The sequence below is a fragment of the Chamaea fasciata genome, unplaced genomic scaffold, assembly GCF_029207755.1.
Source record: "Chamaea fasciata isolate MVZ Bird 193981 ecotype frontalis unplaced genomic scaffold, bChaFas1.0.hap1 SCAF_17, whole genome shotgun sequence".
In the NCBI taxonomy this organism is placed as follows: Eukaryota; Metazoa; Chordata; class Aves; order Passeriformes; family Sylviidae; genus Chamaea; species Chamaea fasciata.
Genome location: NW_027094102.1, coordinates 14,876,226 through 14,903,795, shown reverse-complemented (window position 1 = coordinate 14,903,795; position 27,570 = coordinate 14,876,226). Strand labels below are relative to the sequence as shown.

The window sequence follows — 27,570 nt, the reverse complement described above, 5'->3', positions numbered from 1 at the left end:
TGTGAGTTTGGAGATGGTCACACAAGGACACTTCATTTGGAGAATCTGCTCAGCTGCCAATGTCCCACCTTCAGCTTTTCAGAAAAATTCCACCCTGAGGAAAACTCACTGTGAAATTTCAGCTTGTCTTTGAAAGATGTCAATCCAAATGAAGATAAATACAGTTAAATATTCCATTCAGAGCCATTCCTGATCTGAGGAAATGTACTGCATTCCCTCCCTTACAAAGGAAGGCACTGCCCCATCTCCTGAGGAACCCAACAAGGGACTGCCCCTCTTGCCCTGGTCCAGGGTGTCACTCCACCCATGAGGGCAGTGTCCAAAACCCAGCCAGCTGTGCCAGCACCATTGGCTAAAAACCTCCCCAGGGCCTCTCACTGCCAACTGAGTGAGAGCCTGGGGCGTTTAGAATCTTCCAAGTACATCCTGGAAACTGTATTTTCTTCTGACAGAACACAACCATTTGAAATAACACCTTTTAATTACTGAATGTCTTAACCAGGACAACATGCAGTTTCTACCTGACTTTCGTATCGAGTTTTGGCAGAGTGTTAACGAGCAAATAGAGAAAAACTGTTGAAAACAATCCTCAAGGCAGAAGAACAAACTTTTGAAATATTTCCTTTCAGAAAACAAAAATTCACACGAGAGTTAAACTGCAGGCTTTGGGGGGGTTGTTTTGATTTGTTGTACAACCATCAAGGCCCTTCAAGGACATGAAACATTCAGGCCTGAAAAGATGAGAGGAAACACTGCTCAATGCACCAACTAAGAAAAGGTTACCTTATATTCATTGCATTTCAGCAATGGTTTGGAACATTCAACTGGCCTGATTTCTTAGTAGGAAAGAAAGGATATGGCCAAGAAAATGAAAGGCAGTAGCAGAGGTTGAGCAATTAAGCAAAGAGAAAGGGACTTCCTCCCACAAAAGCTATATCTACTCTGAATCTACAAACTATCTTCTTACCTTTGACCAGCAACTACTGCAGCATTTGTCTCAAGTTCTACAAAAGAAAAAGATAATTTTAAAGTCTGCTGTAGAGGTACATACCTGCTGAAAAGGCATGACTAGCTCACATTTTTCTACCACATATTAGATCTCAAGGATAAGCTTCTCTAAAGCAAAGCAAGACAAAATACCAGACTGGCCAAGTGCTTGGTCTGATTATAGCAGGGAAAAATTAAAGCCCTGCAGAAGAAAACTGTAGAGAAACTCTCTGGCTACACTCTTCTCCCTTTTTAAACTTCCATTTTAGACAGCTTATTTCTACTAAACCTTTTAGGTTTTATTAGTTTTTAAACCTTAAAAGTACCCATCTGGCTCTATTGTGCATCTAAAAATTTGCCTTAACCCAATGGCCTCTCACAGCAATATCTTCTAATGACAGATTTCTGAAGCCCAATTGCACTTGTACAGAATTGGAAAATATCTCAGAGGAGATGATGCAAAGAGAAGTCTGACCTGTTTTCTCTCTCTATCTCAGTAGTTTTGTACATACAGGTCAGGTTTCCTTTGGAGTCTTCACCTCAGTAAACAGCTCTCCTTTACAACACATAAAGCGTCGTCTTCTTACTGTCTGTCTTTTAATTCTCTCCGTATCCACCGTATCCTTTGTTGAGAGGGAAGACCGACACCTAACCACAGGCCCTCTCAGGGAGAACTGCCAGAGATTTAGGGATTACCATTGCAATGTCATGGATGAGCTCCCTGTGCCGTGTCTCATTGCCCAGCTCAATTCCCCCCATTAAACTTCGGGCCACTGGGACACAAACTGAGGTTTTGCCTTTGACAGCAGTTTAGCCCCCAAATTTGCTAGAGTGTGCACAATGAATAGAGGCATAAAAAAGGGTAAGATAATGGGTAATGTCTATCCTCCTTTGATGAATTTGCAGTGTTGGAACATCAGCCTCTTCAGTGTAAATGGATATAGCACTGTCTGAGAAAAACAGATGTCTTGAAAACAAAGGAAGAACAGACTAAAAAATGAAGGGAGTTACCTTTCTTCCCACCCAAAATTTAAACTGGGAGATTATCCAACAGCAAAAAATGGATAGCATCAGTGCTTCCCCTAGCAAGAACCCCCAGTACAGTCACAGCAGCACAGGGCAATGAGTCGGGTGTGAAAAAACAAGGGCGTACCTTTGTCTTAGTGGATATTCAAAGGAAAAAATTTGGACAATTTTTACTTTCTGAAAACCCTATTTCTAATCAGATTAGAGATGGCAAATGGATGGAGAGTGGTACTTCCCATAAGTAACCCCACATCTATCTGTTCTCCCTACTCAACCTGGGAATTACTTTTTTAAAACACCCCAGAGCTGATGGTGAAACACCACGATAATAGATGGCAACACCACAAAGTCATCTTCCAGGGCTCCATCCTGAAATACTGCTGAGGGGGCATTAAAAGCTGAACCCCCAAAAAAAAGGACTACAACTCTAAAGCCCACTCCCAGCATGGCACGAACATATTTCGATATTCAGAAGGGCACAGTGAAAGAAACACCCCTCTTATTAGTTCTTCTGCATAGAACTTCCAAATTCAAACACAATGCATTGTTACAAATCCAGGCCCTCCAATTAATCACTGAGTATCTAAAACCTTCCTTGGGGATTTTTCTTTTTTTACTTGACTCCATCCTGAATCTCCCACAAGGCTTTGGAGACTTCCAAAGCACAATGTAATCAGCAAAGAAAAACAATCCCAAAAGCACAAATAATAACAAAAAACCCTACCCAACCCCCAGTATACCCAGTGTGTTAGTGGCCACTGAATATGCATTCAAACAAATACATTTCCAGTTCCAAACAAAAAGGATTTAGTTCACCTCCATTCTGCTTTACCAAAGGAAGATTTACCTGTTCTTTGAACAGTACTTTCTGATGTTGCAACTGAACTTTTTTTCTGTGTTAAATGTTGAGAGGATGCTAGAATAAAAGTGGAGGGAAAAAACATTATTGTCAAAGGGAGTAAAGGAGTTCCTGCTGTGTGATCAGGCTGGTACAAAATGCTCTCTCTCCCAGCTGACTGCACTTTGCCATTTACAGATGCAATATTTTTAATCTACCCTCCACTTCCCCCCCACCACACATACCTCCCCCCTTTTATAAACAAACTTTGGCAAAATTATCCCAAGCAAGTTTTCTCAAACTCGAATGAGTGATGAAACGAAGTATCATAAACAGCATTTTAAAAGGTAACAGTTTTCCAGCAGACTGTGACATTAAAGGAAATCCTAAAATTTCAACAGTTTAGTCTCCTTTTTTTTTTTTTTAATGTTCATTTCAACAGAGATTCTTGGGGAAAATAGTACATTTTTAACGAATCAATGCCCTCACTCTTTCAATTAAAGTGCACAATATGCTCCGGAGTTGCCCTTGAAGGCCTTTGGCAACAAGATGATGACTTAACCTTTCTTAGGTTGCCAAGTAAAAAAATCAGATGGAAAAAGAATTTTTGTTGGGCTAATGCTCTCTAGTCTTCTACGTGATAGTGAACTTACTGAGAACAGGAAGACAAAAAGTTTCATACCCCTGCCTAAATAAAGACTATCACTTCCTAGAAAGTCAGAGTTCCTTCTGTGAAGCTCAAAGGAAGCTTCCATTTTCCAGTGGCATACAGCTATGGCACCCAACAGCCATGGGGAAAGTCACACTGAGGCTGAAGTTTTCACTTCCCCTGACTTCTGTGGATTTTATCATCCGAGATTTTATCTTCCGCGTCTAATTCATGTTGTAAAGCACAACACTCACTCGGCTCACTTCAAGAGTGATAGGCTTATATCCACACCAGATTCAATAAATTAAAAATGGCATCAAGAAATAGCATCAATGTCATACAAAAAGTCTGCCAGATGCTCGAATTAAAATAGCAAAGCTCAGATGTAAAGGTATTTCATGCTTTCAAACTGAATGCAGTTAACTTTCTCATTGATTTCTCTGAAAGGAGAGTTTAAGTTTTTCGCTAGACAAACGGAGGCTTGGTGTGGGTAGTTTTTTCCTTCTGTTCTGGAGGTTATTCAGCAATTTCCCTAGAGGATGAAGGTTATTCAGAGAGGGAAACAGTATTATCAGGATTAATTCGAAATATCATAATTAAGTGAAGAACTTGAAATCATTTACAAAATCAGAAGTCTGAGGCAAGACCAAAGCAGAATACCAGTCTATCTACCAGTATAAAAGGGACCCCAAGTATCTGTCACGACTGATACGTCCACTTTTCCTCCTCGCTTCCAACAGTTACACGAAATCACAGAATCATATGCTCGTGACAAATATCCCACCGCAGCAGTAAACGGAAAGTGAAATAAAACATCCGGAACTCGGATTTCGGCAAATACAAGCCTGTGTATCACTCAGCCGTCAGAAACAAAAAAAGCAGCTGCCAGCCTTGGCTGCAGCGGCACGGAGAGCAGCCCCCGGGACGTCCCGCAGCCACCTCGCTCCCCCTCTCCCTCCCCGGCCCGCGCAGCCCCGCACTCACCTGCGCTCTGCAGCAGCTCCGGGGCTGCTGCGGGCTTCTCCTCGGCGCCGGCGCTCCCGCTGGGCTCCGGGCCCCCGCCGGGGCTGCCGCCGTTGGCGCTGGGGCCCGCGGGGTCCGGCGCCGCCGCGGGAGCTCCGCCCGGAGGGGCTGCGGCCGGGAGCGCGCCGGCGGCGGGAGCGCTCGGGGGCGCGCCCGGGGACGCGCAGGAGGGAGCGGCCGCCGCGGGGCTGAGGCTCGAGCTGCCGGGCCCAGAAGTGCTCTGTTTTGTAAGACTGGGGGCTGGAGGTGTCCCGCTTTTGTTATCGAGTTCTGCCGGTTGCTCTGTTCCCAAACTGTTTGGGACGGACGTTTCTAGTCCCTGACCGTCTGTTTCTCCGTCCAAAGCATACTGCTCTTCCCCTTTCTCCAGGGAGCCAGTGACCTTCTTGCACGCTTTAGTCAGCAGGAGCTGGCCAATCTTGTCTACCTTTCCCTTTCCCTTGCTGGATGACACAGGACTGCGTCTGTTCCCAGATCCCGGGCTGCTCGTAAGCAGAGGGGAAACAACAGGTCCCGACTGGGCTGCTGGCACAGGGCACTGCTCACCTGACCCTGCGGCTTGGGAAGTCTCCTCTGGGCTGAAGTCCTTGCCTTGCTGAGCAGGAGGCTGTGAAGAAATACCGGAAGGAGTTGGAGCAGAAGAGGGCAGTTGGCCAGAAGATGCCAAGGGATTCAGAACGAGTGATCTGCTGGTGGGAATACTGGACACGGGAGTGGTAGATGAGGTGCTGGGAGGAGTGGGCCCGGAGGAAAACTTGATATTCTGTGGGATATGCAAAGGACCAACAACCGCGACCGACTGAGGCATCAGGCTCGAGTTAGAAGTCATGGGGGCTGCTGGAATCGTGCTGGACTGCGAGCCCTTCATCACTTGGATGATTGAGGATGAGTTTATAAACACAGGTGTGATGAACTGCGGCCGGGTGTTGGACTGAACTGCCGACTGTCCCTCCGAAACCATCACTTTGCTCCCCACGTTGGGCATGGTGACAACAGTGGACACTAATGCAGATTGCAAGTGGGATGGCAACGGAGCTGATGTGTTAGCAGCAGATGTAATTGGGTTGGAAGTCACAAAAACTGTTATCTGGTTGGGGGGTAAAGGACCTGAAATAGAAGAAGAGCTAACAGGCCTCTGCATTACTGGAGGAGCACTCTGTGCCATGCTTGCATTTACTTCTTCCGGTTCCTGGTGCCCTGGATTTGGACAGGGCTCGTTATTTTGAGGCAGGCTAAGTGAATTAGATGGCTCCTTGCTCAAGGATGAATCCTGCAGTGGAGGAATGACAGCTATCTTCTTTAGCTCCTCACCAGTGGGGACTATTGGTGCCATTTCAAGACCAGTCAGCCCAGGGGGCTTAATGGTCACATTAGGAGCTCCAGAATTGTCAAGAAGTTGACTTAGAGAAGTTGGTGCCTCCCTCATAGCTGGAGATACCATGGCTTTACTTTCCTCCATGACCGGGAGCTTACTGCTATCTAAGGCTTGCCCATCTTTTTTTGCCTGTTCCTCAGGAACCAGCACTTTCATTTCCGGAGTAAGGACGCCTTTCAGTTCCGTACTGGGCTGGTCCTTGCTACCTTGGACACCTTGTGCACTTTGACTCTCAGTATCTTGAGGCACACTAAGATTATTGTCCTTATTGTCTTCAGTAATGCCAGTCACAGCAGGTACAGAAACTGCAGGATTCTGGTTACTTAGCATGGAGTTATTTTGAAAACTTGTGGTCACAGGCAAAGAAGAGGGACCAGCCATCATATTTCTCTGTAATTCCACGTTCTGCAAGAGAGATGGATTCTGCTGAGTTGTCAATGATAATTTAGCTGCTTTTGAATTCTGTCTGCCAGGGCTTGGTGTAGTTTTCCTACTGGATCCAGGACTGGACCTTCGACTATTGCTTGGGCTTGCTCTCTTTGTTCCTCCAGCGTTGGTTTGTTTGCCCGAATTAATGACCACACCTTCCAACTTGTGCGACTGTGAGGCAGTAAAACTGGACTGATTGTTAATTGTGAGATTTGATGGGGCTTGTCCAATGGCCTTTAAAGTAGTGGGATTCAGACCCTGCTGATCAAATCCTCTATTGAGATTAGGCCTAGGAGGTAAAGGAATATTGATCTGGGGAGGGAACAGACCAGCAATAGAAGCATTGAGCCTCTCTGGAGACAGGCTGATTTCTGAGGGTTCTGTGCTGGGTGGACGGTTATTAGGAGTCTGAGGATAATATGGCCTTGGGCTAGCTCTGTTTGGGGTTTTAGGCCTTGAAGTTTGTGATGGGGCAGCAACATTTGGAAAATGGTGTGTAAGTGCACTAGACAGAGAGCTAGACTGCTGCTGGGGACTTGCACCTTGGGCAGCTGAAAGTGGGGATGGTCCAGGCTTGGGTCCTGTCATCATTAACTGGTTCTGTGAAACTACTAGATGAGATGTCACATTATTCTGAGCTCCTGACGTTGGAGGGCCCTCAGCTCCACCTTCTGGAAGAGAGGATACTGATGACACCTCTCTGAGAGGTGAGCTGGAAGGATTCTGTACATTATCTGGATAAACCATTTTTCTTGCATTATTTCCCAGAGGAGGATTGCCTGGCAGGGCCATCCTCTGTTTGTCAGGAGATGGAGGCACCGGCCCAGGCCCCTGGAGGTTCACCATCACTGGCATGTTCCCGCTCTGCTGCATCGGCATCCGCTGGGCATCTGGGTTCAGGGGCCCCCTCGGGGGGTGAACCCCCTGGGGCACAGGCAGCCTGACTGATTTGGGATCCTGCTGCATCATCAGCATCATCATCATCTGCTGCTGCTGTTGTGTCTGGGGGGGTGCCTGGCCTTGCTGTGGGGCTGCCTGGGGCTGCTGCTGCTGCTGGGGCTGGGACTGCTGCGTGTGTGCCATGAGTTGAGGCGGCATCTGCTGAAGTGGCCTTTGCTCCACCGGCTGAGATGGATAACCTAAGGCAACAGGATGACACAGGCATTAAAACCAATCAAAGATCAGAAGAAGCAGAATTTCTGCAGAAATAGGATTGGATAGAAAGTACAGCCTGGAACCTGTTTTTCTTGGATGAGAGCCACATTAACAAAACAGGCTTTACAAACAAAGCCAAATATTTTACTTAATTCATAAAAATAGTTTTACTTAATGCATGACTTGCATGAGATTTAACTGGAGATCTCTTAGTGTGTTGTATCAGCTAACCCAGGTTCACACCACCTGACAAGTCTCTGCAACTACCCATGGGCTTCCTTTCACTGTCAAATGCAGAGTTGGACTTTCACCAATTATTACTCCTTAAAACTAACTTCAGAGTCATGACAGCCCCCAGGAGTCATGGATCAGAACACCTGCCACAGACCTGACATTTTCTTGAGTACAAAGTAGAATCTGCCATGTGTTACTCAGCCAAAAACATGCTAAGAACCCCCCCTGTGGGTTATAATATAAATCCTATTGCAAGACTTCAGATTTAATCCTCTCTACATGCAAAGGATCATTCCAACTACAACCACTGTTTCTTATCAAAAATCAGCTATTGGTCAATGCTAAATATTTAAGACATCAGTCTGTGCTACAGCTAGAAACACAACATTTTTTTATCAGTTATGTTACTGCTGAATAATGCTACAGTACTCAGGATGATACCTGTAGGATGATAAATGAGAATGAGGACACCTCTTCATTTTGAGCTACCCCAAAGAAAACACTTAATGATACCAATTACTTACTAGGAGGAAAAAAGATTGAACTTGAATGTGTGATAGCATAAATAAAATAGAACTGTCACAAAGATCGTTAAAAGCTCTCCCATAGTTATTACATGCAGATAATCACAGAAAAATCCTACTACCTGGTGGCCTACTTGCAAAATCTGAGAGTTTAGGGCCTGACTTATCTAAATTCATTCCTTGGTCTCCAGACATTGATGACTGATCACTCTCCTCCAGGCCAGCTGGACGTGAATCTGAAGAACTGAAAGAAAAATATTCACAATTAAGATCCATCAGCGTTTGATTTCTGCTTCTATAACTAAGTACTCAAGTAATTAATTCCTAGCCCTGTGCACAGACCTGGAATAACCCACTGAAATGCCTCTGATGCCGGACTGGAACACACACACCAGGTCTGTGTATAGTCACTGCCTGAAGTACTACTGAAAAGGAAACAAGTTGCCTGTTGCTTTGTTGATCTTAAACATTTATTTCTACCGTGAATCTGAGCTTTATAACTAAGAGAATGCCAATGGGTATTTCAAATTATAGAGCTACATACATTTCAACTGAACTAAACAGGCTTTCCTGTGACATCTGTATGGATAAGCAAGTGCCATGGTTACATGCATTTTTAATTTATTTTAATGGTAGAACCTTTTCTTCCAGTACTGCACCCAAAAGTGACTCACTCAGGGTGTCCAAAACCTCTGATAACATCACAGCACAACAGCACTGACATGTCAGGCATTGCAGCCACCCTCCAGAGCACAGACCTGTGTGGTACTGGGGCTCTGTGAGTGATCACACGCTGGTCTGGGTTTGAAGGGACCTTAAAGTCCATCTCATTTCACCCCCTGCCACGGGCAGGGACACCTTCCACTATCCCAGGCTGCTTCAAGTCCCGTCTAGCCTGGCCTCAGACACTGCCAGGGATCCTGGGGCAGCCACAGCTTCTCTAGGCACCCTGTGCCAGGGACTCCCCACCCTCACAGGGAAGACTTCCCTCCCAATATCCCATCTATCCCTGCCCTCTGGCAGTGGGATGCCATTCTCCTTGTCCTGTTCCTCCATCCCTTGTCCCAAGTCCCTCTCCAGCTCTCCTGGAGCCCCTTTAGGCATTGGGAGGGGCTCCGAGGTATCCCTGGATCCTTCTCTTCTCCAGGTGAACACCCCCAGCTCTCCCAGCCTGGCTCCAGAGCAGAGGGGCTCCAGGCCTTTGAGCATCTTTGTGGTCTCCTCTGGACTCTCTCCAAAGGAGTGTCCTTCTTGTGCCTCAGGGCTGGAGGCAGCTCTGCAGGTGGGGTCTCACCTGAGTGGGGCAGAGGGGCAGAATCCCCCCTGACCTGCTGCCCACACTGGGGGATCAGCCCAGGACTCTGTGGGGTTCTGGGCTGTGAGTGCACATTGCTGGGTCACATTCAGTTTTTTATCCATCAGCATTCCCCAAGTCCTTCTCCTGAGGAATCTGATGCTCCAGGAGACTCTCTAGGACAATTTAAAACTGTGCAGACTCAATGCCTAATACTTCGATATAATCAAGACAGCTTTTGTAGGCTTAGAAAAACCCAAATTTTCTATAGTGAACAACATATATGGTCAGAGGATGTAAAACAAAGAGGGATGAAGAGTAGAAGAACTAAACTGCTTATCACCTTCATGAATATATGAAGGTTATGGGAAGTCCTATGTAAGAAAAGCTCTAAACTAAAATTAAAGACATCAAAAAAAGTACACTTCCAGCAAAATAAGAAATTTCCATACATAATGGTGGGGAGATTGATCCTATTTCAATTTACTTGAGAATAACAGTTTCTGGCATCTGTACAGTTGACCCAAAGCTGTACACAGTCATGGAGACACCCTGGCCTGTCCTAATGTTCTATCAACTATCTAATCAATGTTCAAAAAGCAGCATGTGACTGGAAATCCCTGAATTTTTGTGGGTCAAAACTGGAGAGTACATACACCAAGAGAGAAGAAAGGTGAAAATAGGGCAAACGCAGAACTGTTCCAGTCACCGCTGCTGAGGGCAAATACTGCCAAGGAAAGCACCTGGAGTGCAATGCTGTGTCTAATCCAGCACACCACCAGTTTTTGTCATGTAGGTGGTGTAGGCTTACATGCCTCCACCAATAAATTTGATGAAAACTGGCAAAACGCAGATATGCCCCAGAGCATTATATTAACAGCCACAAATAAACAAAAATTCTGGCAGCAAAATCACCCAGAAGAGTTGCAGCCTTTGGTGCAGGTGCCAGCCATATGAACTGAAAGAACGCCTAAAATTGTGAATGCAATCTCACATTTGTCAATTTTGCTATTTATTTACAATGGTGGGATATTAAAAATGCTACAGTTAAAGTTCAGCTCAAAGCTGATACACAGCATCACTGCACAGACGGGTTTAACCCAGAAAACAAACCTGGTGCACAGTGGATCCCTAGCAAACATCTCCTGCCAGATGGGTCTGTGCAAATCTGGCAGAACAGACCTGAGCTTGGTTTGCCAGAAAGAGCAGCTATGGTAAGAAAGTCTGCTTCTATCATTGCCGAAAAATTTAAACATCAACTAAATCTTAAATGTGGCTGAAATTCACCGGGCATGTTTAGCAACAACCACTCCTGAAAAATAACCAGAATATGAATAGCCAGATGCTTGTGTGAGGGATAAAACATTTTCTATTACTCTAGATGTAAAAAAAAATACATAAAAGTAACTTCACGCCAGGTACAGTCTGGATTGTCATCAGCAGTACCTCTGCTCTACCAGCTGCACTCTGAAGTATAACCTTCAGAAACAAATCCCTCATCAGGGTGGAGTGAGAACTCCAGGAAAACCCAAACCAATCAAACCAAAGAAGGTGGCAGCTGGGTCATAAGGAGAGCAAACCTAAAATGACAGGTGTGGCAGACCCAGCCCGGCCCAGGAGCAGCAGCTCTGGGGGTACAGAGAGGTTCCTCCCCTGCTGCCGAGTGAGGTTATTTCCCAGCTCTGCCAAGGAACTGGCACCCCCAGACCTGCAGTGAAACCCTCTGAGTCTGGTTGGAAAAAGCCTCTTTGTCCTGCAGTGCTGTCACCACCTGCACTGGACACTGCAACCTGAACGGCAGCACTGAGAATGACCTCCCAGAGCGGCTTATTTCTGTTCTACCAGTGCACCCGATAATCATGGTGTGTGCACAGGGGAACATTAAACAACTACTTGTTTGTGCATGGATTGAATAGGATTAACCAACCTATTTTACCCACAGTCCCATCAGCATGATGTTCACATCTAGCATCTTGTTCCTCAGTTTACATCCCATTACCCACAGTCTTCAGGTTCAGCACGCAGATGCAAATACTTTCAAACAACCAAAATGTCCTGGGTTTCATTTCAATGCCAAGTTGCTCAATTAAACAAATTCTTGAAACTATTTTAGTCTCAGCTGAATAAACTCTTTCAATAGCTCACTCATCCTGTTTACACTCCAACAAGACTGTAATCCATATTACTAATTGTACTTTTGTTACTATGTTATTATTTTCAGAAATGACTTTTAGTGTCTTTATCAAATTAGCTGCATTGCCACACAAGGTTTGCTGCTCTGAATTCTAAAATTTCTGAGGAAGAATGACAGAGAGGAAGCTGAGATGAAAAGCATCCAATTTGCTTCTTAATGCAAGAGAAAGTGATCCAAATCAGATTTCATTCCTGCCAATTCCAAGGCAGGAAAATGCTGAGCTTGCCCAACAATGTGAGAGAAGCTGAGAGTGAGGGAGGCAGGAAGGTGTTACAGCCAGCTTTCACTGCAGTCTCCCTCTTTTTGCTGGAGAATAAACTCAGGAACTTTTTTAGGAACAGCTCCCTTCTTAGTGCTTCTGCAAGGTTCAAGTATTGATATAGTCCACGTAGAACCAAAATGCTCGTCCAACATTCTGGTTCCTTTGTTAATTACACCGAAATCTGATTCAAACCCTTATTTAGGAGCTGGAATTGAGCTGTCATAGCTCATTAGAAAAGCTATAATCGAGACTTCTACTGTGAAAACTTTTTAATGAGCAAATAGTCCTGTGAGGTTTGCAAGCTCAGAGGAAGAACTTTTTTTTTTTTTCTCAGAGGAAGACACATGTATTGATATTCCCAGGTCACTCTGAGGCTGGGTGCTCATCAGTAAAACCAATGAAAACAAAATCATAACAGTTTTCTTTAATGGTTAATGGATTTTTTTTTCAGAAGGTGGTGCCAGCTTATCTGCTCCCTCTGAATGCTCTGTCACTTCCACAGCAAGGCACTTGCTACAGCAGTGGTTTACCATCGTTTTATTGGAATATATTTGGACTGGAGGAACTGGTGTCTGTGTTAGGTTTTTAAGCCACCCCAAAGCTGCAGACTGGCCACACACTTGGTGCTGGCCAAGTTACTTTACCCAGGTTTCCACATCTGGCCACAGACTGTCCTCCTCCAGTTGTAATCTGAGATCACTGAGCAACAGTGAGGACCTGACAAGCCATACCATGACTGTATACAACTATACAGCAGAGGCTTGAAAAGCCTTTTTCCAAGGCCTATTAAATTAGCATGCTTTGCTTTACCTTACAGCATTTCTGCACTTTATTTCTGAACTAGTTAAGCCAATTAATGATTGTCACAGAAGATCACTTACTATAGATGATGTTTTTCAGTACACAATTAAAATGTCCGTGAGATTATTAATTTCATCTTCTCGAAGGAATCTTGACACTGCAGAAAATGCACACTGCAGCTACACACTGAATAACCAAGGGAAAAGTGTCGTCTTTTTTTTTGTACTGAACTGAACATGTGTCCCTGGGAAAGGCAGCATAAACTTCAGGCTTAGAACATGATTATTCAAAAGGGCCAAACTGGTGGAACCGGAGCCACACCAGGAGCTTCACGTGCTATTGCCACCATTTTGTTTGGTTCTAAGAATTTAATTTTAATTTTTGGATATTTCTGTGTTATAATTTTCTGTGCAAATTTTTAAAATTTTTCCCATTTTTCCCTGATTGAAAATAATCCCCTGAAGTACCGTCAGGTGGATTCCTGTTAATGCCCCAAGGGGGCTCATCTGTAGCATTAGAATAATTCAATAAAGCATATCTGCCTTCACTATTTGAGGTGGATAATGACACAGCAGCAGCAGCTACTACCCTGTGCTGGATCATAGTGAACTGTCAATGGCAAATGCTACAAGACAGCTGGCCAAGAAAGAACACGCTGGCCAAAGAAGGCAGAGATTCTGCAATCTTGTATTTTCACTAAGACACATTCATTCATTATCTTTCAATCTTTTCCATTGGCCTTCTCCCTCTCAAGAGCTGTGGGGTTTTTTTCCCTTCCTGATCTCTGCTAGGCCAGGAGGACCAGCACTGCTTGGATTTGTTTATTTCATACCCAGAAAGTACCACATTCTTCCCTATAAATTCTAACTGCAGCTTCAACTGAGAAGTCTAGCTCAACTCCAGGCAGAAATGTGTCAGGATATGCACATGATTCAGGAAACAAGCCCCCAAAATCTGTCCTGCACACATTATATAGAGGCTTCTAGTTCTTCTGAATGCACTTCCCACCCTTTGATTGTGGCTGTCAGACTGCTTAATAAAGGCAGCCTCATCTTCCAAGGGCTGTGGCACCATGGGCCACATGCTAAACTTCCTTCACCCAGTAAAGGTAAGGAACAGTGCAGGTAGAATTGGGTTTATAACTGAGTTTGGATATTTGCACGTCATTTTTAATCTTGAACAAACATTCCAATGACAGACTCTTGAGAGAAACTGCTACAACATGAATAAAATACAAGTCCTTTCTCACCCATTACTTGCTGATAAAATATTGACAAGATGCCTGTGGAGTTTCTTCATGCCCCTTATAAAAAACACTGTAATATTAAACCTACGTTGTTTGTTCTAGCTGTTGATTATTTTTCTTCTTCCTTGGAGGCTTCTTCTTCTTTGGCTTGTTGGCATTCTGGTTATTCTGTTTGTTGTTCACACCAAAGTGCCCTGCTGAGATATCGCTCTGGAGTAGGTTAACCAAGAGCGGACTTGTGAGCGTCACATCTTTATTGACAGGAAACACAGGGTTCTGCCCACAGGAAACCTGATTCCCATTGGGAGTTCCACTAAACCCTGTATTGAAAGGCAGCCCATGGCCAGAGAAATGACTCCCTGAAGCACTGTTGTTTCCTTGCATTCCTTGCATATGAGAAGGCACCATGTTTGGCTGCTGCACAGGAACCTCAGGTAATATCTGTGTCAAGTTCCCATCGTTGTTTGTTGTGGTCGCAGTATCCCCAAGTTGCTGAGAGATGTGAGGACCAGGTCCAGTGGGTCTTAGAACCTGCCCTTGAATTCCCATCACCTGAGAAGGATTCCCATTCACAGGGCCTTGCTGTGCCATCATCTGCCCAGTGAACTGCACCATGTTTCCTTGCATGTTTGGGGTTGGTCCTCTCATCAGTTGAGCTGGCCCCGTCATAACATTGGACTGGTTTTGAGTATTAAAAGGCTGTTTATTTCCTTGCATCTGAGTGGTCATCATCTGTTCCATCATTGAGTTTTGCTGTAGCAAGACCTGGCCCTGAGGTCCCATCATCTGATTGTGTGTGGACATCATCTGCTGTCCCTGCTGGGGAATCATCTGTTTGGGTGGGGTCATCCTCTGGGGAGAGGGACCAAGATTTTGGTTTTGAGGTGTCACCATCATCTGGCCTTGCGGCATGAGCTGAGTTCGAGAAAGTATCATCTGGTTTTGAGGGTTCAGCGATCCCTGAGCCTGAATGTTCACCATCTGTCCTTGAGAGGACACGATTTGCTGATGCATCCCCATAAGCTGGGACTGTGGTCCTTGCTGAGGCTGTCCCTGCATGTTGCCCATGTTAACCTGTGGCACCCCACTAGCACCAGCCTGCTGGTTGTTCATATTTCCATGAAGTCCCATTAGATTGGTCTGCATCATATTTGGTGGGCCATGTGCTGCTTGCATCTGAGTTTGAGGAGGTCCAGATCCTTGGCCACCTTAAGCAGATAAAAAGAAAATACCAGTAAGAAACTAATTGGTGTGGCGCAAGAGTTTTCACACCTTTAAATGTTGAGTACTCCAAAATTGCTTTCCTCCCTTTTCCAATAAACTGGCGTATCTCATGTATTTGGTGTCCTGGGATGCGAAGTTTGATGCTATAGGTACATGTTAGTTATCAAAACAGAACATCATACATCTCAGAATAACACTTGGACTGATACTTCCCCTGTATCCCACTGCAAAAGACATAACAGAAACTTAATTCCAGTTGCTATCTACACCTAAGTTCGAAAATCTTCCATAATGTCACCCAACTCAGCATAGTAATTCCTAATCAAAATGAGCTTCAAACCCTTAGGTTACTTTATAATGGGTAAAGAATAAATGCATGTAGAGTACTGACAAAATGACATCATCAGGGTATTTGTAATCCAGCCAAAAGACTAATAACTGAGTTGTTAAATGGAGGCAGACATTTGTGAATTAAAGATTTCATTTTCACATTTTAAGCAGACTTCTGCAATTTTTGAAGGAAGTAATAAATAATCTTTTCAAAGCAGAACAAGATTGTTTTGCTATTCTGCTTCTAAAAGAATTACACCTTTTTTTTTTTTGTTCTGGACAAGAGGTTCATTTTGTGTTGTATCTTTATCACCCCTTGCCTCCAAATTTCAGTGCTACCTTCCATTCAATTTCTCAACAGCTGCTTCTGAAGCCCAGACTTGCAGTCCTCATCAATAATTGTTGGGTTTTGAGAAACATGAGCAGCCTTACGCTTTTTTTTTTCCTTATCCAGCACTACACCCAGAGTGCTGCTGCAGCCCCAGCCAGCAGCTCCCTTAATGGCAGGAGTTTAATGGCTTGGGACCCGTGTGACACAGGAAAAGGCATCATGTGCTACAAAGAGAAAATGGAAAAAGCTGAGGAACGCCCCACTGCAGTCAGACCTGTGTGCTGCACGCTCTGGCTGGTTTGCAGCTGCGGCGCTCCGCTGTTCCCTGGTGTTCCCGGAGCTGTGGAGGGCACCTGACCTTGCAGGAAGTTCTGGTTAGCCTGGCCTGCAGGGAACCCCGGGGGGAGTCGCTTGGGCATTCCTGAACATGAGAATTTTCTGATTAGTTAGTATGGAAAATGGGAAATGAAAAACTGACAAAATCTATAATTGGAGAATACCTTTGAGTCTGTGTTGTCATATGACAGGTTTAGGCAGAAATTGTTTTTTGCCACTATACAAAATCCACTGAAGACATTTATAGTTCTTACCTGTGCAATAATTCTGTCTAACAAATTACTATGACTAATTTCAAACTGTAATTTAAGTACAAAACTTACTACCCAGAGAAGGTGAAAACTCCACGTTTGACCTTTTAGAAACTAGAAATTAATGGTTTGTTGCTTTCTGCTCTACTGCATTTCTTCGCACACCCTTAACTTATTCCATGTACACAAACAGAAATAATTGGTATTTTTGTTAGTGATGTGCTCCTCTCACCAACTCTGACATACCAGGCACACCCTCCTTATCAGTGCACACAGTCAAATGGTCTTTTCATCCCAGAGTGGGCTGAGGAAACCCACAGTTCAGTACATCCAGACCTGCTGCTCATTCAAGTAACTCTGCTATTCCTGCTGCAAGAGCAAGGAATTCTTTGAGGCCCTTATGTGGCACAACATCCATACTTTGGCACATCCAAAAATCACTGCTGCCCTGGGACAAAGAGAAAAACCTCCCCTCTACCTGCCAACATGAGCAGCAGTGTGGATGGATTTAAGAGAACCCACTTCTTTCTAACTCACTGTCCACACAATCCCTCAGACTTTGAAGCAATCCTGCCCATTGCCCCTTTATTTTCCTGACCCAGTGCCAGAATGTGACTTCAATTCCGTCTGCAGTCACAGCTTTCTTGCACACCTAATTTTACTGCTTGTGCTAATTATCTGGTCTTAAGCTGCAATTAGTATTTCTAGGTAATCAAGTCTATAGGCCAAACACTAAATATATCTGCAAATAGAGAAACAGACTTATTGAAACCCCACATCACTGGATTCCAGCCTTAGTTCTGCTAAACTTCTAGGGAAGTTTTGCGCGTAGCAGCGCTTGAACTGAGAAAAAAAGAAAGGGTGTTTGCTTGGCCTATTCCAAATCCGATATAAATTCTGATTTGCTAAATTGGCAGTGTGAAATGCAAAGTGTTTGAATGCATTCATTTATACCAAACCTTGAAATGTAAGGTGGCTTAAAAATGGAAAGATCTAGAATGACAAATTAACATACAAATTGCAGCAAAGAATGAGCATGCACAGAAGTCAGGCAAAAATCTCAGCAGTGGGAGCAACACAGCTTTTCTGAAACCTAGGAATGTCTTTTAAAATCACCTGAGGATACAGCTCACAGCAGGATTGTTGATTTTAGCAATAAGGTCTACAGTAAGACCAAATAACATATTTTGATAGTTTATTTCTGGCATGACTTTTAACTCAAAAAAAATGAGGTTTGTTTGTAGTAGGTTTAGTTAGGAAGCAGAACACAGAGATTATAGTGGCTGAAGGTCATGGATAAGATTTCTGCTGGAGACATATAGCTGGCGAGGCAAAACTGTAGGGAAATGTGACTATAATAAATAATGAATAACTACTTCCAGATGGAGACAAAATAAGGTAGACCAAGGGTAGGGCACTGGCAGATCCCGAGAGAATCTTGAAACAAAGAAAATTCATCTGAATTCAAACAAGACCCATGGCACAAACAGTGTAAACAAGAAGCTTGTCCAGATCAGTAGACCAAGAAACAAGAATTCCTTACAGTGTTTGGACAGATTTTGGATGTACAACATGAGAATGTAAGACACTAGAATGTACTTATGTGTGTGCAGGTGGACAAAGAATATGGGCCATATTTTATAAGTACATAAAGAAATTATTTCAAAGGCTTAAGCAAGAACTGGTGTATGGGACCTGAGAACAGCCATCTGAGAGGAAGATGAACAGATGAGTGAGCAAAGAGAAAGAGGACAAATCTGCATGGAAATACAAAGGGCTCAAGGGGAAAAAAACAGCAAGGACACAAAAGAGATCCTGGGACTGACAAAAGAAATGCCTTCATTGTTAGAGAAGTACTCTAGGAGTAGTAAGGAAAAGAAGTGAGTGCTTTGGTCCAAAGAGAATACTAAAGACAACACAACCAAATGAAAAATTAAAACATCCCTTAACCTCTTAATTTTAGGACAGGCAGTACAACAGCACAGTAATAATAGCTCTTTCCTCTTTATACAGGAAGAAACTGGTAACAAATACACACAGGGTGAAGAAGAAACATCCACAGCTTAGAAAGGAAGATGCAAAACAATGCTTCACTTCTAGAGCTTCACTTTCAATTTTTCAACAATGCTTCACTTTCTATTTTATATAGAAAATGTAAATGGTGACAGAGAAAGCTGAAGAGAGAGAAAAAGTTTTCATTACACTCTTGCAAGAAATCCTCCCCTTTCTCCCTAAAAAGAACAACCCCAAACCTAAACAAAACCCCCACACCATCTCTGAACAGTCTGAGCTTGCTTAAGGGCAACAGAAGAGCTGTCAACAGGACGACTGGCAGAAATAAGAGCAATGCACACAGCAACTCTGCCCTGACCCTTTGGGCATCTCTGTGACACTGCAGGACAGAGACAGAGTAGAAACCAAAGTGATGCTGATGCTCATTCACCAATACTCACCTCATATTCCATCTATTCGTTGATTCTGTCTCATAAAGGATCTTTTCAGAACTAACAGCAACATTAGTCCTAGCCACTTTATGTTTCTTTTCCTTTTAAAATAAAAGAAGGTGTCAGTACTTCTTACCTCCTAAACCAGGGTGTAAACCTTGTGGACCTTGGTTTTGCTGCTGCATCACCATGAAGTTGGGGGGTACATTCCCCTGTTGCACCATAGGGTTACGACTAGGAGAACTGACAGGCTGCTGGAATCCCTGGGGAAGAGTGCTGCTCTGGGGGGGCCTTGGTCCCAGCTGCTGCTGTGTCTGGTTAACGGTTGGAGATGAGGCAGGAGAGCCCTGCTGGAAGGAGGAGGGAGAAGAAGCAGGAGACTTGTTGGTCAGGTGGGGTTGTTGTAGTGGTGTAGGAACCCTTGAGGGTCCTCCCTGAAGGCTTTTCATTTGAGGAGCAGTAAACTGGCCAGGATTGCTCATCTGGGGAAAGTTTGAGTGAGCCTGGGAAGCTTGCTGGCTTCCAAAAGGATATGGAGGTGGAGGATGAGTAGGAGTTTGTACTGTTGCTAGAGATGGTCTTGCTTGAAGCTGCTGCTGCATTTGTCCAGGCAACGGGGCCTTTTTCCAACCCTGGTTTACTGTCAATGTACCCAGTGCTCCCTGGGTTGGAGGAGGCTGAAGTGCTCCAGAAGGAAGCTGGTTCCAGCCAGGGGGAACTGGAACCTGTGCTGGTGAAGAGAATGAAGGTCGAATCCCCTGCTGTTGCTGCTGATGTGGCTGGGGAGGCCGATTCTGCAACTGCTGCTGCTGTTGTAGCTGCTGAAAGTTGGCTGAGTTCATCTGCCTGTTTACAGGAACTGACTGCATTGAATGGAGCTGGGGAGCTAAAGATCCAGATGGATGATTTTGTTGCTGTATATTTAGCCCAGATAAGAGTGGGTCCATTGCATCTAATAAAATAGCAAATGAAAATAATTTTTTAAAAAAGCCTACTGTAGACAAAACCCATCCCAAAACAACAAACGCTAAATTGCTTGCTTGCATTTTCTTACTCTGCAAAAAAATTCATATTCCACAGAAGCCAGGTCTTATCAATTTATATCCTCTAAAATAAAGCACAACAGCCCCACAATGCCACAGACTGATGTGAGCCTTCTACATGCTCAGAACTGCAGAATCACAGAGTATCTCAGCTGGAAGGACCATTGAGTCCAAATCTCTGCTCCTGGCAGGATCACCTAAAATTAAACCACAGCACTAAGAGCATCATTCACATACTCCCTGAACTCTGTCAGGCTTGGTGCCATGACCACTCCCCTGGGGAACCTGTGAAGAAAAAACCCTAAACATTCACACCCACCAGACCCCCAACCCTTAACCTACCGGACTATCTACCTGTCCTGAAAAGAGGGCAAAAAAGCACCTGAAATATTCCTGCCTCATTGAATCAATCCTTCTCCTACCTTCAGCTAAACATAAAGCTCAGTCATGACAGTTCAAGTGCAAAAATAGCATTGTCATTGCTCAACATATTTGAACAAAATACCAAGCAAGCAGGTGACTTATTACGCATCCAAATTATTTGAAAAAATTTAACAGATTAAGGGGGAAGGGAGGTTTTAACAGAAGGAGTAGCTCCCAGAAAGGCAGGGAAAATGTTCCAGAACAATTCTGGAGTACTCTCATGAGTACACACTCAAGCCTGTGTGCTGAAGAATAAAGTTTAACAATATTTTCAGACCAGTATTATGACTAAATTTTACCACCTGGCTGTGAGGAAGGCCGAGGTGTTCGTGGCTGCAGTTCAGCACCAGCACCACTTGGCACCATAGAGGAGGGCACATTTCCACCCTGGGACATCATGACAGCTGCAGCATTGCTCATTCTTATTAAACCTTAAAGAAAAAAAAAATGGAAATTTTCAAGTCTTGCAGTTATACAGAGAAGAATTTTAGATTTTTTTCTTTTAACAAGAGAAAAGTTTATTTGTCAGTAAAACATTGCTTTAGACTTCGAGAATTGTTTGTCCAAAATTACCTGAGAACACACCTCTCTGTCTGAAAGCTCAGATTCCCTGGTATCAAGCAAAGAAGTTCAGGTCATGCTGTAGCTCTAACACCAAATTTTTAAAAAGAGTATAAAAGGAAACACTACGGACTCATGAATTAATGCGAGCCTGATCTATCACTGAAAGCACCAAGTGACAAGATTGTATCAAAGCTGTACACCTAACTCAGGCTTTTGCCAAGTCCGAAACTAGAAAGTAATTGAGATGTTGCAAGAGAGAAAAAAAAATCTACAGACTATAATTTTCTAAAATGATTGCTGTTGTTGCCCTGTTGGTTATATTGCTGTTGTGTTGTTGACCTGCAGACAGGAAATGAAGGTGCTGATTGGCACAGTGGAGAGTAGAGCCCTTCTTTAAATGTTATAGTCTTTGTTAAGGACAAAGATTTCACTACTGTTTAATCAGGCTTCTACACAATTGAAATGTTCTTTCCCTTCCTTCTCCTCAACGACCACAAATGCATCTTAGATAAACTGACCAAAAATGCTCCTGGCTTAATTGCTTTAAATCCTATTTACTAAAAAATTATTTATTTTGCCTTATGATTCAGCTATTTTAATAAATTAGATAGTAGCTGTCTTTATAAAAACTCTTAGTCAAATCTGAGTTTTGTAGCTAAAAATTCCTTATGAATGTACAATGATCTAAAATATAGTTAATAAACTACACCTTTCCACAAAAATTCCTTCTTTCTGAACAGATCTCAAAAGCTTATCAGAAAATAAGAAGAGAGTAACAATGTCAGTGTCCTGTCCTTCCTATAATTCTAATGGATTTAATCTAAGTCAGTTTATTGTACACTGAATAAAAACTTATGCACATTTCCATTAAGGGAACCAAACAGAACACTGTGAAAATTTGTGCATATTCCAAAGTGAATTCACTACACTCAACTCATCTGCTTCAATAGGCTGTATTTAAAAAACCCCAAACAGACCAACTAACCAACAAAACTCCAAACCACCACACCCTCAAAATACCCAAAAACAAACTGATTGGCCTTGCCAAAATCACTCCAATGTTTGTGGGACACAATACACCCAACAATTCATTTACATAACACAGGACATGGTTTGACAGCACGGAACAAGAACAGACATTAATTTAAATGGCAATTAGAATTCTGCAAACAATAATTGCTGTACCCAGTGGAGTTTCATTAGCACAGCAGTAAATTTTTGAGTGTCTGATGTGCCACAAAGAAGCCCTGAGGGGATTTACCTTGCCCCCCCTGCATGGGGAATCCCGTGTCCAGGCGCATGGCAGTGCTCGCTCCCAGGGGCCCGTTGATCCGCACATCCTGGCTCCTGCTCTGGGCTAAAGCCAAGTTGATAGCACCTTCCCCTAAAATAAGGCACACGTTGGGTGAATGGAACAGACAGAAAAGCAGAACACAGACATGTGCAAAAGGACATTTAAGAGATGCCCAGGAGGGAAGAACAGGCTTCATCTCCACTGCGCACTTTAGAAGGACATTTACACATCACACCGCTCTTCTGGCTTCCAGTTTAAAGAAGAACAAATGTCCTGACAAGCATTACCTGCCCTTGTTTTCATCCTGAGGGTGCTCCTGGACAACTGTCCAGAACAGATATGGTAACTGCGAAATCCACTGAAAACTTGTCTTAAAGAAAGCCTCATATAAAACAACAGGGAAGGAAAATCAGCCAACCCCTCCCTAGTCAACACACAGAAGACATTTCTCAGGAGGGTTCCTGGTGCCTGAGGCATTTCCAGCTTTCGTTTTTATTATAAGTAAATTTTATTCTTGAAAGAATAAAAGTCTTGAGCTATCTTTTTCACTAAAGCCAAAGTAGTAACTTACAAGTTTTGCAATGCTAACCAAGTACACAAAAGTGCTTTATGAGTCTACTTAAATCTGAGCTTTGGAAGCAGATTCAGCATGCAATACCTTCAATCTGAACTGAGAGAATGCCCAGGTCTCTGAGCTGTTGGTTGTTGTTCTGAGCCAGGATTCGCAGCCGCTCGGCAGCTTCCCGGGGGATGTTGAAGGTGACACGAACGCTGTTCCAAGGCTCTATCTTCTGCACTTTTAACTTGTTGGATTCTTCAAAGAAAAACAATTCAAGTCAGTGCAAAGGCAGTTTTTAAACACATCTGATGGAACAACTTGGTTAAAACGTTTTAAACAATGATACCATATTTGGGTTTGAAAATTGCCAGTGCTTAGTCTCAGATTTTTCCCCACAGAGGTGTACAGCAACCAATGCTGCCAAACCACATCAGGGATTTTCTAAAAAATTACCAGTAAAAAAACAACTCAAATTATAACCAATGCAATAGACAACACAATCACTTGATAGTATTACTCAAAAATTGAAATATTCTGTGGATAAACTACTTTGGAAAGACAATAAAATATCTAATAAAACAGATTTCACACAATTATAGGTATTAGGTTTGGCTTGGAGGGGACCTTAGAGCACATCTCATTCCACCCCCTGCCACGGGCAGGGACACCTTCCGCTATCCCAGGCTGCTCCAAGCCACATCCAGCCTGGCCTTGGACACTTCAAGAGATCCAGGGGCAGCCACAGCTGCTCTGGGCACCCTGTGCCAGGGCCTCACCACCCTCACAGGGAACAATTTCCTCCTCATAGCCCACCTAAAATCTAAAATCATCCTTCATCTTAAGGCCATTCCCCCTTGTCCTGACATTCTATCCCTTGTCCCCAGTCCCTCTCCAGCTCTCCTGGAGCCCCTTCAGGCACTGGGAGGGGCTCTGAGCTCTCCCTGGAGCCTTCTCTTCTCCAGGTGAGCACCCCCAGCTCTCCTGGCCTGGCTCCAGAGCAGAGGGGCTCCAGCCCTGTGATATAGTACATTTGTTTGTAAACCAGATGGATGCAGGAAAAAATTGACTACAGGAATGAAATGTTTGAAATATTTGCTCTACAAATGCTTGTGCAATCATTTTTTTTAATAAGACCAGTGCAAACAGACTCCTAGCAATATTTCATTGATTTCTACCTTATTATTTCGTTTTCTGGGTAAGTATTTCAAATCCAAAAAGCATCTCAAAGTCACGCGAAGTATTTGCTTGCAGGTTTTCTGAAAATCTGTTCTACAAATGAGTATTTCTACAAAGATCAGTGGTTTTCAAAGTAACAGCAGAAAGGTTGGACAGTTATGCTGGTTACATTCCCCAAAGTGACACCTACCTAAATGATTGCTACAAGATGCAGTTAAGGATAGTTAAAAATATACCTCCAATATAGCCTAATAAGTGTTCAGTTTGTATCTTTCTGTGAAGAAAGTTCCTCTCAAAACAGAAAGCATTGACCCACATGTTCATCAGCCAGTTCCTCCACTGTGACCTTAGATTTACTAAACACTTGCTAATTTTTGGAGTCTGATAAACATGTTAGTTAAGAATGCCAACACTCATTCCTATTTAGGAAGCTCTTGTTCACCACTAATTCACCAAGCCCCTTTTGCTGCTACAGTAATGGAATTATTAAACTAATTCTTGTTCTACCTATAAACCTGATTTTGGCTGGAAACATGGCAGGAGGAGTTTTAAAACTCCCTTTTGTGGAGGTTTGAACAATCCCATATTTTCTGTTATTAATGTTCCAATATTTTACATAGAAAAATTGTATCATCTGTTTCAGTATTTCTATCTATTTGTACCCAAGTTTCTCATTTTTCAAACATTGCATCTGCCAAGATAACTCCATGTTATTCACTAACTTCGCATTCAGGATATCCTGTTTTGCTCTGAATCAGCTTCAATAACTTCTCACATGGATAATTTTCAAATTAACTTGACACTGATTTTAAGAATTTGCTTTCTCAGCTGAGGTCTGAATCATATTTATTAATCCTGGCATTAACGTTTGTAACAGATTCAGCATGCAGATGCCTCTATATAACAAAGATGACTATGTGCAGTTAGAGACTGAATTTATTTCACATCCAAAACGACACAATTCATCTGTGCTATTACACACGTCCCTTCACACCAGTAATGGTCTGTTAGTTTACATCTCCTTCCAACTGCTTGTAAGATACAGCTCAAAACTGATATTTCTTCATTGTATTTTTGTCTTATCCCAGCAATTTTATCTCTCTGAGCAAGAACAGCAGGAACCCAGCAAACTGATGCCAGCTGACCACATGGACAAAAGTGAAAGAATGGAATAAAGTGACAAAGAAATTCAGTTTGGTTTTTGAGAAGTAATGTGTTGTTTTCTTGAAAAGGTGTTTGACACTGTTGAAGAAAACAAGCAAGGCTACTTAACTGAGCAGTAATCAGCACAGGACCTTTTGCAACATGCTCAGACAGGGGACAAATGTCTTTTTCCAGATCTAAACATGCTGGTAAAAGATGTCCCAAAAAGCCTGTTATCACTGACTTGCCACCGAGCTGTTCCCAGAGCTGGGTGAGCATTCAGGGGAATGTCAGGGCACTACCCATTCCACAACACAAATCAGTCAATCAGTCAGGTAGGATAGGTTGGAAAAGGGCAGTAATGTCACAGGTACTGGAAAGTGAACCCATTCTCAGAAGAACTGCAGTAGTTTAAACTGGACAGTTTGGGCAGTAAAACACATCTCCTGTGTGAATAAGCCTTGTTTCACTTTTGTATAAAACAGCCATGTGTCATGGCCATAGAGGGACATGAAAGAGAATAAAATCAGGTAAAATGTGGAAGGAAAAGAGAAATGAATGAACTAAATAAATCAGTTTTAAACAACAAAACAACTGCAGACACTTGTATTCTGCATTTCTGAGAACAACTCACAAATCCACTAAGAATAACTCCAACAAATATCATTACAAACTAAATAGCTCAAACCCAATATAATCTATTTTTTGTGCAAGTACCCTGACTACCTAAATAAGCCTTTTAAGGACAGCTGGAAAGTGACAATAAGGTACATTACCCATGTGTAAAAGGCTAGGCACATTCTCCAGTATGGTATCCAGCTTCTGCTCAAAGTCTCTGTCACTTATATTTCCTTTAAAAGCTACAAAGATCGTAGAATCCCCAGGAGCAGCCTCCTGTTTCAGTTCATCTTCCTCCAGTCCTGAATCAAAATCCACCTCTAAGTCTTCCATAGCTGAGGAGTACAAGGAGGCATATGTATCTTTTAAGTTAGGTAGATCATCCAAAACCATTGTTTCCAACAATGGGAGCCTGTCAGACGTCAAGGTGATGCTTGGAAGGGAAAAAGACAATTACAATACATATAATAATAATTTTGTAACGACATTAACAGCTGCTTTCAATGGCACATTTGGTCATTGACAGAAAAACCCACCTGGTGACCCAGTGTTGGGCTCTGTGAGACCAACTGTGTGAGGCTGAAAATGGTGGCCATGGCAGTGTCCAAGCTGTTCCTCCGCTAGGACAAACAGAAAGGGGGTCCTGGCAGAATCGTGCTGACTTGAGAAGTATTCCAGCTGATCTAAAAGACAGACAGGTAGATAGGAAGGTAGAGAATAAAAAATCAGAGGAAAATGAATTACAGTCATTTCTGTATCACAGAGGGGACAAGCAAGCACCTGGTACCAATGCTGCAGTGCCTAACTGTCAGGAGACTAAAACTCCCAGCAACAGCTGAATTACAGAATGATAGGAAGAACCACCAAATTTAGTTTTAGAGTCTGCAGGTGCAATATGTCCAAAGCAGAATGAAAGCCACTGCACATTTTTACCAGAAGTATAGCATTTGACAAATATTTTTATCACACCCAGTGAAGTCTCAGGCATACTATGCCTACTTTCCTAAAATCTGTAAAGATTTATGTATTTTCAGCTTCTTATGCATGTAGCAACCTGAAATCTGCTCCCCCTGTCACAGCCCACAACTCTCACCATGCCCCCACATCATGCTCTGATAAGAATGAATTCAGTAAGTCAAGTGCCACATCTGATGGATTTTGCTTAATAAAATGTCTAAACTTTGCACTAGATTTTGACATTATGACATCAATCTAAGCTGTTACAGAAGTACAATCTGTGATAAAATTATCCCTAAACTTACAGTGGACACCACCAACGTTAAGATACACATTTTTCCACTCCATCATGAGGGCAATGGCACTATCCTTTCAAGGTGAGACATCTGCTCTAACACTCAGCACTTTGCAAATGCTGCTAAAAAGACTCAAACCATCTGTAGAAACAGCCAAAAAAGGGACCTGTTCCTGACCACCATTGTCAAAATCAAATCCATTCACCAGCCAGGACAGTCAAGACCACATAACTCCAAAGCTGTGGGTGTTTAGCACAACCTGCCCAGAAGGTTTAGCTCAGGACAACATACCCTTGAACGGGATATAGATTGGGGTTTTGGCAGAGGATCAAGTTCCCAACACAAATTAAAACCATAACTTTGAGATTAAAGATGAGCTGCAGATACTGGCCAGAAAACAGCCTTTTCTAATAAAACAATCTAACCATATTAGACAAGCACAGATTCAGCTCTGCACTGTGTGCACACTCACACAACACTGCTGAACGGACAATATTAAAAAGGAAAAATCAGGGACTTGGAAATCACAAACTCCCCTCAGCTT

General features: G+C 43.2%; 1 protein-coding gene across 4 annotated transcripts in view; it reads right to left on the bottom strand.

Annotated features, from left to right (window-relative positions):
* Positions 1-27,570, bottom strand: part of NCOA6 (nuclear receptor coactivator 6) — a 44,097-nt gene that overhangs the window by 5,563 nt on the left and 10,964 nt on the right. For all 4 annotated transcript variants that reach the window (XM_066199176.1, XM_066199174.1, XM_066199177.1 and 1 more), the window contains 12 exons: positions 26,310-26,456; positions 25,932-26,206; positions 22,936-23,091; positions 22,245-22,367; positions 20,722-20,850; positions 19,090-19,905; positions 16,197-16,343; positions 14,126-15,245; positions 8,363-8,484; positions 4,485-7,466; positions 2,861-2,929; positions 968-1,004 (listed from right to left, as the gene is read on the bottom strand). In XM_066199176.1, coding sequence (XP_066055273.1) covers positions 968-1,004; positions 2,861-2,929; positions 4,485-7,466; positions 8,363-8,484; positions 14,126-15,245; positions 16,197-16,343; positions 19,090-19,905; positions 20,722-20,850; positions 22,245-22,367; positions 22,936-23,091; positions 25,932-26,166 — 5,936 coding nt within the window. In that variant the 5' untranslated portion in view covers positions 26,167-26,206; positions 26,310-26,456. The remainder of the gene's footprint in view (positions 1-967; positions 1,005-2,860; positions 2,930-4,484; positions 7,467-8,362; positions 8,485-14,125; positions 15,246-16,196; positions 16,344-19,089; positions 19,906-20,721; positions 20,851-22,244; positions 22,368-22,935; positions 23,092-25,931; positions 26,207-26,309; positions 26,457-27,570) is intronic.